The sequence below is a fragment of the Sus scrofa genome, chromosome 1, assembly GCF_000003025.6.
Source record: "Sus scrofa isolate TJ Tabasco breed Duroc chromosome 1, Sscrofa11.1, whole genome shotgun sequence".
Classification (NCBI taxonomy): Eukaryota; Metazoa; Chordata; class Mammalia; order Artiodactyla; family Suidae; genus Sus; species Sus scrofa.
In genome coordinates, this window is record NC_010443.5 from 35233798 (window position 1) to 35247834 (window position 14037).

Genomic DNA, 14037 nt, shown 5'->3' on the forward strand with positions numbered 1-14037 from the left:
AATATATTTTAAAAGCTAGCATAACTTAAAGATAGCATTCCTTCAAGCTCTTCTCTCTCTGTCTCTTTTTTGATCTGTTTCTCTCTCTCAAGTATGCACACACACATACACTGCAGACCAATTTCATTCAAGAACATTTTTGAAAAAAATCTTCAGAATAAAATACTGAAAATTTGAATCCAGCAGTGATCTATCATGATTGCTTTTAAGAATGCAAATATTTTACAACTGTGATAGGATATTTCATTATGTCAGTACATTAAAAGAACAGAAACATGATTTTATTAATGGATACTGTAATGGACTTAATTTTATTTAAAAGCCATTTAAAGTAATATTCTAGTTATATACACACACACACATTTCATTATATTAGAAAAATAAGGAGACTTCCTAAACATAAAGGTGATTTCATGATAATTAGGAGCATGCATGATAAGGAATGAAAAGCGAGGGGCACTATAGCTATGATCAGCAATGGAGTGTGGATAATCATCCTCACTAGTGTTCAGCATTTTTGGAAGCTTTAGGACAGGAAATAAGACAACAAAAGGAATAAACAGCAAAACTAATAAAAAAGACAAAATTATTTTAAGGTGTGATGATTTTATACCAAGAAAACTAGAAATAATATTTTTAAATGGAACTATAATCATTTATGTAAGTAATTCAAGATAAATGCTCATAAATCCTACCATTTCTTCACATTAGCAATAGACATTATGAAATATCTTTTACAATAAAAAAATTCTGGAATATATTTAAAAAGAAAGATACAGCTCCTAAGTGAATAAAGCCACAAATGTGTATTGAAGGACACAGAATAAAATATGAATAAATGGAGAAATGCACCATGTCCCAGAATGGGAATACTTGGCATTAATAACACATTATGGATTTAATGCAATACTAATTATAACATTTTCATTTTTAATTTGTTTTTATAATTTCAAAAAGTACTGGAAAAGAGTAATCTTTTTGGAAATCCATATATTTGAAAATTAGGAAAATTTAAGTAAAATGAACAATAAAAGAACATGCACTGCCAGATATTAAAGTGTTCTAGAAAGAGCAAGGCTCTTACAGCAACTCCAGCAAAAGGAATAATGCAGAGAAGATAAAGTAATTGTCTAAAATCAGATCTTTGACAATATATGGTCTTCCTCACTAGAGCTGACTTGAAAAGTGGTATAGAGAAAACTGTAGCCCACCTAATCCTCAGGGTAGAGTCTCCTTGCCTGCCCACTTGCAGATTACACAGGCATCCTATCTTAAATCTATTTCTTGCCTATCACTTTGTCTCTCACTGCATTCCTTCCATGTGGAGGAATGAAGAACCTGAACCTCATCGAGAAATGTCTGCTGGATCTGCAAGATGAGAAATGGAGAGAAGAAAAGGAGAGGGAACAGATACTATTCTTCAGGCTGCCACCTCTTCTGGGAGGAACCACCTGATCTGCCCTAAAACAGTGAGGAATATTCAAGACTAGAAGAGATAAAAGACTTTCCTATTGCCCTCTCCAATTTCCCTACAGAGGTTTAAGAACTTTCAGTAAACGGAATCACTAAAACACAGAACATTACCTGGACTTCAGCTTCTTCAAGTAAGTTGCAGGGGATAAAAGAATATTTGAGGGTAGACTTGATCAAAGAAAAGGAAAAGTCCATGCAAAACTAACTGACCTCCAAGTTAAACAATTAGAATAACCCATGAAATAAAAGTCTAAGTGGAAAATATCCAACTGAAAAATACATTAGGAGGCAAAGTTGGATTAAGATGGCAGAATAGAAGGACTGGAGCTCATCTTCTCTCCTAAAAACAACAAAATTTACAACTAAATCCTGAGCAATCTTCAACCAAATGGACTGGAAACTTTCAAAAAGATATCCTACTCCAGAACACAAAGAGAAGAAAAAGAGGAGGCCACATCAAGAGGTAGGAGAGGCGATTTCACGATATAAACAACCCCATACCTCCTGGGTGGGAAGCTCCACAGACTGTAAACTAACTGCTTCACAGAGACTCACCTACAGGAGTGAGAGTTTTGAGCCCCACATCAAACCCACATGCGTGGGGATCTGGCATTGGGAGAAAGAGCCCCTGGAGCATCTGGCATTGAAGGCCAGTGGGGCTTGTGCACAGGAGCTCCACCAGATTGGGGGAAACGGAGACCCCATTCTTAAAAGGCACACACAGACATTCATGTGCACTGGGTCCCAGGGCAAAGCAAAGTCTTCATAGAAATCTGGGTCAGACTTGACTGCAGTTCTTGGAGGACCTCCTTGGAAAATTGGGGTGAATGTGGCTTGTTGTGGGAGAAGGACATTGGAAGCAAAGCTCTTGGGCATATTCATCAGCATACCTTTCTCTGGAGGTGGCCATTTTGGGAAAATCTGGCCCCACCCATCATAGCTGAGAAGCCCCCAGCCAAACAGCAATTCAGGTGGGATCACAGCCCCACCCACCAGTAAACAGGCTGCCTAAAGACCCCTCAGGCACACAGCCTCCTCTGATCTCACTCAGAGACAAAGCCCTACCCATCAGAGGGATAGGAATCAGCTCCATCTACCAGTGGGCAGGCATCAGTCCTCCCTTCAGGAATTCTACAGCAAACTCCCCTACCAACTTCAGCCACAAGAGGGGCTGACACCTGAAGTAAGAGAGGCTACGACTCTATTGTCTGCAAAAAGGTCACCACACCAAAAAGCTATAAAAAAATGAAAAGACAGAGAACTATAAATCCGATAAGGGAGAAAGAAAAAACTCCAGGAAAACAGCTAAGTGATCAGGAGATTCTCAGCCTCCAAGAAAAAGACTTTAGAATGTTGATGCTGAAGATGCAAGACATTGGAAATAAACTGGAGGCAGAGATGGATAATTTACAGAAAACACTGAGCCAAGAGATACAAGATATAAAACTTAAGAAGAGATGCAAAAGAGAATAACTGAAATAAAATATTCATTAGAAGCAGCCAAGAGCAGAATACAGGAGGCAGAAGAACAAATAAGTGAGGTGGAGGACAGATTAGTGGAAATCACTAATGTGGAACAGAAAAGAGAAAAAAGAGAACTCTGGGACAACGTTAAATGCACCAACATCTGTATTATAGGGGTGCCAGAAGGAGAAGAGAGAGAGAAAGGGACAGAAAAAAATATTTGAAGAGATAATAGCCGAAAATTTCCCTAACATGGGAAAGGAACCACTCACTCAATCCAGGAAGCACAATGAGTACCATGTAAAATAAACCCAAGGAGGAATACCCCGAGACACATATTTATCAAACTGACCAAAATTAAAGACAAAGAGAAAATATTGAAATCAGCTAGGGAAAAGAAACTAGTAACATACAAGGGAACCCCGATAAGGTTATCAGCAGATTTTTCAGCAGAAACTCTGCAGGTCAGAAGGGAGTGGCATGATATACTTAACGTGATGAAAGGAAAAAAACCTCCAACCAAGATTACTTTGCCCAGCAAGGCTCTCATTCAGATTTGAAGGAGAAATCAAAAGCTTCACAGATATGCAAAAGCTAAGAGAATTCAGCAACGCTAAACCAGCCTTACAACAAATACTAAAGGAACTTCTCTAGGCAGAAAAGAAAAGGCCACAACCAGAAACAAAAAATATCACAAATGACAGGGCTCACCAGTAAAGGTATATACAGTAAAGATACGAAATTATCCACGCACAATTATGCCGCCAAAATCAGAAATCGTGAGAAGGGGAGGGTACAAATGCAGGACACTGCAGATGCACTTGCAATTGAGAGATCAACAACTTAAAACAATCTCATATATATATATATATATATATATATATATATATATAGACTCATATCAAAACTTCAGAATAACTGCAAACCAAAAATCTACAATTGATACACACACAAATAAAAACCAATTTAAATACAACACTAAAGATAGTCATCAAACCACAAGAGATCAAGAGAAGAAGGGGAAAAAAACGAGCAACAAAAATAAATCCAAAGCTATTAATAAAATGGCAATAAGAACATACCTATCAATAATTACCTTAAATGTTAATGGACTAAATGCCCCAACCAAAAGTCATAGACTGGCTTAATGGATACAAAAACAAGACCCATGTATATACTGTCTTCAAGAGACCCACTTCACTTCTAGGGACACATGCCAATTGAAAGTGAGAGGATGGAAGAAAATATTCAACACAAACGTGAATCAGAAGAAAGCTGGGGCAGCGATATTCATATCAGACAAAATAGACTTTAAAATGAAGACTATTTTAAGGGGCAAGGAAGGTCACTACCTAATGATCAAAGGATCAATCCAAGAAGAAGATATAACAATTTTAAATACCTATGCACCCAACATACGTTCACTACAATATATAAGGCAACTAACTGCTAACAACCTTAAAGGGACAAATCAACAATAACACAATAATAGTGGGGGACTTTAACACCCCACTTATAGCAATGGACAGATCATCCAGACAGAAAATCAACAAGGAGACACAGGCCCTGAATGAAGCATTAGACCAGGTGGACTAAATAGGTATTTATAGGACATTCCATCCAAAAGCAGCAGAATACACATTCTTCTCAAGTGCACATGGAACCTTCTCTAAGATTGATCACATCCTGGGCTACAAATCCAACCTCGGTAACTTTAAGAAAATTGAAATCATATCAAGCATCTTTTCTGACCACAACGCTATATGATTGGAAATCAACAACAAGAAAAAAACTGCAAAAAACACAAACATGTGGAGACTAAACAACATGCTACTAAACAACCAATGGATCATGGAAATTACAAAGTACCTAGAAGCAAATGACAACAAAGATACAACACTCCAAAACCTATGGGATGCAGCAAAAGCTGTTCTAAGAGGAAAGTTTATAGCAATACAAGCCCACCTCAGGAAACAAGAAAAAGCTCAAATAAACAAGCTAACTTTACATCTAAAGCACCTCAAGAGAGAAGAACAGACAAGACCTAAAGTTAGTAGAAGGAAAGAAATCATAAAGATCAGAGCAGAAATCAATGAAATAGAAACAAAGAAAGCCATAGAAAAGATCAATGAAACGAAACACTGTTTCTTTGAAAAGATCAATAAAATTGATAAACCCTTAGCCAGACTTATTTAGCAAAAAAGAGAGAGGACTCAAATCAATAAAATTAGAAAAGAAAAAGGAGAAGTAACAACGGACATCACAGAAATTCAAAGGATCATAAGAGACTACTAAATGCAACTATATGCCAATAAAATGGAAAACCTAGAAGAAATGGACAAATTCTTAGAAAAGTACAATCTTCCAAGACTAAACCAAAATGAAATAGAAAAGATGAATGGACCAATCACAAGCACTGAAATTGAAACTGTGATTTAAAAACTTCCAACAAACAAAAGTCCAGGACCAGATGGCTTCACAGGCGAATTCTATCAAACATTTAAGAGGAGCTAACACCTCTCCTTCTGAAACTATTTGAAAAAATTGCACAGGAAGGGACACTCCCAAACTCATTCTATGAGGCCACCATCACCCTGATACCAAAACCAAAGACACCACAAAAAAAGAAAACTACAGGCCAAATTCACTGATGAACATCAATGCAAAAAAAATCCTCAAAAAAATACTAGCAAACCGAATCCAACAATACATTTGAAGGATTGTACAACATGATCAAGTGGAATTCATCCTAGGGATGCAAGGATTCTTCAATATCCACAAATCCATCAGTGTGATACACCACATTAACAAACTTGAAGAATAAAAACCATATGATCCTCTTAATAGATGCAGTAAAAGCCTTTGACAAAATCCAACACCCATTTCTGATAAAAACCCTTCAGAAAGTGTCATATATGGCCTTAACATAATAAAGGCCATATATGACAAATCCACAGCTAACATCATTCTCAATGATGAAAAGCTCAAAGAGTTCCCACTGAGATTAGGAGCAAGAGAAGGATGTCTGCTCTTGCCACTACTATCCAACATAGTTTTGGAAGTCCTGGCCACAGCAATCAGAGAAGTAAAAGACATAAAAGGAATCTAAATTGGAAAGGAAGAAGCAAAACTATCCTTATTTGCAGATGACATGATACTATAACTAGAGAATCCCAAAGACTCTACCAGAAAACTGTTAGAGCTCATCCATGAATTTGGCAAATTCGCAGGATACAAAATTAATACACAGAAATCGACAGCATTTCTATATATTAACAATGAAAGATCGGAAAGAGAAATTAGGGAAGCAATCCCATTTACCATGGCATCCAAAAGAATAAAATACCTAGGAGTAAACCTACCTAAAGAGACAAAAGACCTGTACTCTGAAAACTCTAAGACACTGATTAAAGAAATCAAAGATGACACAAATAGATGGAAAGACAGACCATCCTCGTGGATTGGAAGAATCAATATTATCAAAATAACTATACTACCTAAGGCAATCTACAGATTCAATGCAATCCCTATCAAATTACCAAGGACATTTTTCACAGAACTCAAACAAATTATTTTAAAGTTTGTTTGGAAGCACAAAAGACCCAGAATAGCCAAAGACATCCTCAAAAAGAAAAATGGAGCTGGAGGAATCAGGCTACCAGACTTAAGACTATGTTACAAAGCAACAAGCATCAAAACCGCATGGTACTGGCACAAAGACAGAAATATAGATCAGTGGGAAAGGATAGAAAGCCCAGAATTCAACCCACACACCTACAGCCAACAATCTATGACAAAGGAGGCAAGAATATACAATGGAGTACAGGTGGCTATTCAATAAATGGTGCTGGGAAAACTGGACGACCACATGTAAAAGAATGAGATTAAAACACCCCCTAACACCATACACAAAAATAAACTCAACATGGATTAAAGACCCTGATGTAAGACCAGATACTATAAAACTCTTAGAAGAAAACATAGGCCAAACACTCTCTGACATAAGTGATAGCAACATCTTCTCAGAGATGTTAGAGAATTGACAATAAAAACAAAAATAAACAAATGGGACCTAATCAAACTTAAAAGTTTCTGCACAGTAAAGAAAACCCTAAACAAAACGAAAAGACAACCCACAGAATGGGAGAAAATCTTTGCAAATGAATCAACTGACAAGGGATTCATCTCCAAAATTTATAAACACCTTCTGCAGCTCCATACCAAAAAAAAACAAACAACCCCATCAAAAAATGGGCAGAAGATCTAAACAGACAATTCTCCAAAGAAGACATATGGATTGCCAAAAACCACATGAAAAGATGTTCAACATCACTCATTATTAGAGAGATGCAAATCAAAACCACTATGTGGTACCACCTTACACCAGCCAGAATGGCCATCATCCAAAAGTCTACAAACAAGAAATGCTGGAGAGGGTGTGGAGAAAAAAGAATGCTATTACACTGTTGTTGGGAATGTAAATTGGTGCAACCACTGTGGAAAACAGTATGGAGATTCCTCAGAAAACTCAAAATAGAACTACCGTTTGACCCAGCAATCCCACTCCTGGGCATCTATCCAGAGAAAACCACAACTTGCAACAACACATGTACTCCAATGTTCACTGCGGCACTATTTGCAGTAGCCAAGACATGGAAACAACCTAAATGTCCATCGACAGAGGAGTGGATCCAGAAGAGGTGGTACATATACACAATGGAATATTACTCAGCCCTTAAAAGGAACAAAATAATGGCATTTTTAGCAACATGGATGAACCTAGAAATTATCATGCTAAGTGAAGTCAGTCAGACAATGAGACACCAACATCAAATGCTATCACTTACATGTGGAATCTGAAAAAAGCACACAATGAACTTTGCAGAACAGATATTGAGTCACAGACTTTGAAAAACTTATGGTTTCCAAAGGGGATAGGTTGGGGGGTGGAGGGATGCGCTGGGGTTGTGGGTTGGAAATCCTATAAAATTGGATTGTGATGATCACTGTATAACTATAAATGTAATAAACTCATTGAGTACTAAAAAACAGAAAAATACATTAGGAGCATTTGAAAAAAAAAGTGGTGTAGAGAGAGATTTTTTTAAATTTGCATGACTCCATGATGTTTGTTACTGTCACTATTATACTTATTTGTTGAGCCCTGCTTCATGTAGGGTACTATACTAGGGATAGGAAAGAAAAAGAATCATAAGATGTGATCACTGGCTTCTAAGCCTGTAGTGATACTGGTCTGTATAAGATAGGATCTAAAGATAAACTTTTTCAGTTTAGTTCATGCATTTCATGTAATTTCGTTTACCTTTTCTGATGGAACAAATGAGATTTCAGACTGCTCAGAGCAGAGTTGGAAATACATAGATTATAGTGGAGTTCTGGATGTTACAAATGTGGATTCTTAAAAATAATTCTGCAGTATTTTTTCTATGTTCTCCAAGTACTGCTGCTACAACCTACAGGCTCTTTTTAACAAAAAAAGGAAGGGGAAAGCTTTGAAATGTGCCTTTAAAGGGTTCTCTTAAATTAACCCAATAGAAGAGAGGTACAACAATGGATGCTTTGCTTCCTTCATTTTGTTATTTTTGTTGCTATAAATAATCCTCTGTGTGCTGAATTACTTTGCCGAGTTAAGAAAAACAGTCTACCCAAAGAACAGTTTAACTGTCTATATATTTTTACAAACCAATCTAGAGTAGCACTGTTCTGGAAAATCCCTACATGCTATGCTTCAAAACCATTTTCAACATGGATAAGCACGGCATTAAAATCTCTTTGTGAGGTGAGAAGTAGAAAGTTGCTTTTATACTCCACTTGAGAACTTAGTGCATTGGGTCAATAGGGCAGTATTTTAACTTCCCATTTCTTCCTTTCCCCCTAATAATTTTATGTGTTGTCATTTCAAGAAGAAACGGACTGTCAAGATAAATAAAATTTACTCAGACTTAAAGAACTGAGCAAGACTTCTAATTTTTTCTCTCCTTTGGCAGTTGTCTGACAATAAAAGTAAGCTTCTAGGCCATGTCAGTATCCTTTTTCAGAAAAAGCATGACTTTTGATAAATTTCTTTTTTTTTTTTTCCATTGTCAATCAGGCCTAGTACCCATGGTTGTCTTTAATGGCTCTATAGTTGGTCCCTTTGAAAATATTCTTTACATGTTTGTACAGAGGGGATACAATGAGATCCGTGAAGTTAAACAGTTCCATTTCACTGGCTGGCCTGACCATGGAGTGCCCTACCATGCTACAGGGCTGCTTTCCTTTATCCGGCGAGTCAAGTTCTCCAACCCTCCCAGTGCTGGCCCTATCGTCGTGCATTGCAGGTGAGTAGTGGTCCAAATGGCATTGACTGTGCGCAGCCAGCTTTTTTAAACTATCCAGACAAAGCTTTTAAGCACAAAAACTAATGCATGCTTAGAAGGTTCCAGCTTGCATGTGTTACAGATAAGGTAAAACAGCAATAAAATAAAAGTTAGCTCTAAGGAGGATATAAAATAGAAACTTCAGAAATAAACACATTCATCCCAACGTGTGGTGGTGTCCATAATTGCAAGGGTAAAAACTCTGCCTTTTAGTGGCAACATCTGTGTGTGTTGGTTTTTTTGCTTCTTAATTGCTTTTGCAAATCCCATATTGTACGGAATGGTAGGTAAAGATAGAGACTTCTTGCCAATCTAGTAAATTCCCAATAGAATCCTAGCTTTTAAAACTAAATTTGACACATACAGAGTTACTAAATGGCCTAAACTATAAGAATTTGTTCCGTAAAACAGCTACTTAGGAATTTTTTTCTTCAAAAAGCCGTCCATCAGAAGACCTTGAAAACTACATCAGTGAAATCCAACAAATATATGCCAGAAAAATGTAATATTATCTAGACTTCAGACTTTCTTCTGATTAGAAGCTTCTCTTAAAACAAGCATTCAAAGACACTAAAAGCAAATTATATGGTCTCATTTTGAGATATGAACAGAAAAATATGTACTGAATTTGAAAAGCTTTTCCTAAATGCTGCACACCATTCTCAAAAACTATCCCCTCCAAGCTGCATAATAGGTTGTGCTTAAGCAATTTTTTCCCTTTCTGAAAATCCAGGCTATCCAGTATTTAAATAACCATGTATAAAAGGAGAAAAATAAAACAGAGAACAAAATAAAAGTAAGGCATCCCATTAGGATCAGATATTGTGTACCCTGAAAAAAAAAAAAAAAAAGTCTACAATTCAGTCCTCCTCAACAAATCTGATATACCTTCAATTACTTTCCTGTCTCAAATCCTGGGAACAGTGATTGAGAAGATGGTAGGAAAAAAGAAAGAAAGAAAATAAGAAAGAAAAAGAAATAGAGATAGCTATAATACCTTCCTCTTAAATTTCTTAAGGAACAGTGAACTTAAGAGCAGTGGCCAAATCTAGACAACAATGAAATAACACTAATAGTCCATCTATGCATTTAGAAAATGAGATAAATGGGTTTTCATTTCTGGGGTGTCTTGACATCATAGAGGTTTACTTTCCTATGAATTGCTTGCTTCAGAAATACCAAGATTCTCGGATACTCTCTTGAAACAAAAGTGTCGTTTTCTACTTACACTCAGGTATCTGAATTTATGGAAAAAAAGAAGCTGACTACAAAGTGAATTTCCCCTTAAAAATCCTTACTATATCTTATTTGCCCATTGACTTCTAAATATAAAATTGGAGAAACATTCCCAACATGTAAATGAGTCAAGAGCATATTATGATTCAACTACTGAATTAAATATAGTAAGATAGTGGCATCTCTGTGACCTGATAAGAATTATATCACATACCTAACAATTCATTTTCTTTTTTTTCTTCAGATCACCATTAAAATATTCTTCTTACTGTTGGTCTCCTCCCCATTGATAAACACCATTTTCTTTCCCCACCCTCACCATTAATCTTCCACTGAATTGTGTGACTCCTCAGCTTTTCCATTTAAATATTTTTTAGAATTAATGTTCTTTTGCCTTGGTATTGACAAGAGTCTATCTAAGATAACATTCTTGCATTTTGCCAGAGTATCCACAACCACATGAGTATAAATCTTTCAATCTTAGGTTAAATTTTAAAATATGAATCCTCTCCTTGATCAATTCTATGAGCTTGAAATTTTGTAAAATGAAGACTGTATAAGAGAGCTATGGAATTTGAGTGACATATATACATTATTTTCAAAGCACAATTTGACTTACAAAGTTTATATCTTTTTATTTGAAACTCCGATTCTAATCGTCAGTTTACACCAAAGTAGCTCCTTTACATGAAGTTACTTGTTCATTAATAAGCACTGACACAGTGTGTAAAAATTGTCTTGTACTTTGTTAAATCAGTTTGATTCCACTAATTTGAAAATCAAATTTGTGAACTAATTAGCAAATCTTTACATCTGCAGATACATGCTTACTTCAATTGTTTAGATTTGTTTATTTTTCAGTGCTGGTGCTGGACGAACTGGTTGTTACATTGTAATTGACATCATGCTGGACATGGCTGAAAGAGAGGGTGTTGTTGACATCTACAACTGTGTCAAAGCCTTAAGATCCCGTCGTATCAATATGGTCCAGACAGAGGTATGTTGATTGTTGATTAACCACCAGTGGTCTTTTTTTATTGTTTGCCTTCCAACATTTACCAGACTAAATAATAGATGTTTTTCATATAGAATCAATACTAGCTTATCAAGTCATATAGAAAATATTGTTTTGTTTTGTTTTGTTTTGTTTTTGGTTTTTTTTTTTTTGGTTTTTTGTCTTTCTTTTTCTTCTAGGGCCACAACTGCAGCATATGGAAGTTCCCAGGCAGGGGTCTAATCGGAACTGTAGCTTCTGGCCTACACCACAGCCACAGCAACATGGGATCTGAGCCACATCTGCGACCCACACCGCAGCTCACAGCAATGCTGGATCCTTAACCCACTGAGCGAGGCCAGGGATCGAACCCGCAACCTCATGGTTCCTAGTCAGATTCGTTAAACACTGAGCCATGATAGGAACTCCTTATTAATATTTTTAAATACACAATGGAATACTACTCAGCCATAAAAAAGAATGACATCATGCCATTTGCAGCAACATGGATGGAACTAGAGAATCTCATCCTGAGTGAAATGAGCCAGAAAGACAAAGACAAATACCATATGATATCACTTATAACTGGAATCTAATATCCAGCACAAATGAACATCTCCTCAGAAAAGAAAATCATGGACTTGGAGAAGAGACTTGTGGCTGCCTGATGGGAGGGGGAGGGAGTGGGAGGGATCGGGAGCTTGGGCTTATCAGACACAACTTAGAATAGATTTACAAGGAGATCCTGCTGAATAGCATTGAGAACTATGTCTAGATACTCATGTTGCAACAGAACAAAGGGTGGGGGTAAAAATGTAATTGTAATGTATACATGTAAGGATAACCTGACCCCCTTGCTGTACAGTGGGAAAATAAAAAAAAAAAAAAATTAAAATTAAAAAAAAAAGAAAATTCTTTGTATTCTCTACCTCTGATAACAGAAAAGTATATTAAAATACTACGAAATTTTTTGTTTGGTTTCTTTTGATAGGAACAGTACATTTTTATTCATGATGCCATTTTAGAAGCCTGCTTATGTGGAGAAACTGCCATACCTGTCTGTGAATTTAAAGCTGCATATTTTGATATGATTAGAATAGACTCCCAGACAAACTCTTCACATCTTAAAGATGAATTTCAGGTATTTACTATTTCTAGGGCCTCTTTTATGAGCAACTTACTACAATTTCTTCTAGGCATTCTTAATTCTTCTAAGGAAGGTATTTCAAGTCAAATTTATAACCTTTGACCCTATTTTAACTATAATATAGTACCCGTCTCTTTAATTATACATATTATAGAGTCACCTTTGTATTAGTGAGTTCATATCTGCTGTAAGTTGAAGGGCGAATGAGTTCAGACTCAGGGAAAAGTATGGGGGAACAGTATCATAAAAGTCAAATTTAGTCATAATTTGTGTGTATTTACAACCTCTTTTAAGAAGCATTCTTAGGGATTTTGACCTTTTGTGCTGCTCACAATGTGAGATCAAGCACATTAATAGCCAAGTTGGTTCTAAACATTATCTCTAAATAACCCCAAATATTTTCATTGCCCTTATAACATCCCTAAAGCTGGGTAACTATGAAGTTGAGAATAACACTAGAAGCCTAATACTCTTTCCAGAGTGCCACAGCATGTCTTCAAATACAGCAGGCCAATATGTTATTACAGATGGTGGCTTTGCTGATGGATCATCATCATGGGCCAGTCTGATTTCATTTTCACTGGTTGGGCAATACATTTTTTAGGTAGCTGCGTTGTTTAGCTTCCCTTTTCCTTTTCAGAAGAGGCACAGTGAACAATGTGTGTATTGTTTCTTTGTCACTTCTCAGGCTTCATTAGCTTTAACTACAAAGTCTATCAGCCTGTCATCATGGCAAATGCCTCTGCCTTGCACAAACCCTTCACTTTCCACTTGGCCTCCTAAATACTTGATGGATCTGTGTTGTGCTATTAAATGGGTCACTGTCTTTTAACCTGGGTTCCCTTTTCTTTTCAGACCTTGAACTCAGTCACCCCTCGACTACAAGCTGAAGATTGCAGTATAGCCTGCCTGCCAAGGAACCATGACAAGAACCGTTTCATGGACATGCTGCCACCTGACAGATGTCTGCCTTTTTTAATTACAATTGATGGGGAGAGTAGTAACTACATCAATGCTGCTCTTATGGACGTAAGAGACTGCGCTCTTTGTTAGTGTAAAGTGTTATGAAAAGCTGCAAAGTCAAACACTGGCTAGTTCTCTTTTCAAGAAAATGTAAATGGCCTAAAAACAAAAATTGGAAATTTTAATTGAAATACAAATTTCAAGGGGAGAATGATTTTGAATTTTCCTACAGAGATTCTTAGGCATTGTACATTAGGCTTTATTATCAATTTGGCTCCTGGCTGTCAGTTATTACATTCTGTGTAAGAAATATTTTTAGGTGATATTTTTCACCCTAATTATTTTCAGGAAAGAAACTCATGCTTATCTATTTTGAGTAC

At 36.5% G+C, this 14037-nt stretch overlaps 1 protein-coding gene across 16 annotated transcripts in view; it reads left to right on the forward strand.

Annotated features, from left to right (window-relative positions):
* Window positions 1-14037, forward strand: part of PTPRK (protein tyrosine phosphatase, receptor type K) — a 565337-nt gene that overhangs the window by 540435 nt on the left and 10865 nt on the right. For all 16 annotated transcript variants that reach the window (XM_003353215.4, XM_021072706.1, XM_005652678.3 and 13 more), the window contains 4 exons: window positions 9124-9278; window positions 11415-11550; window positions 12539-12688; window positions 13550-13723. In XM_003353215.4, the coding sequence (XP_003353263.1) occupies window positions 9124-9278; window positions 11415-11550; window positions 12539-12688; window positions 13550-13723 (615 nt within the window). The remainder of the gene's footprint in view (window positions 1-9123; window positions 9279-11414; window positions 11551-12538; window positions 12689-13549; window positions 13724-14037) is intronic.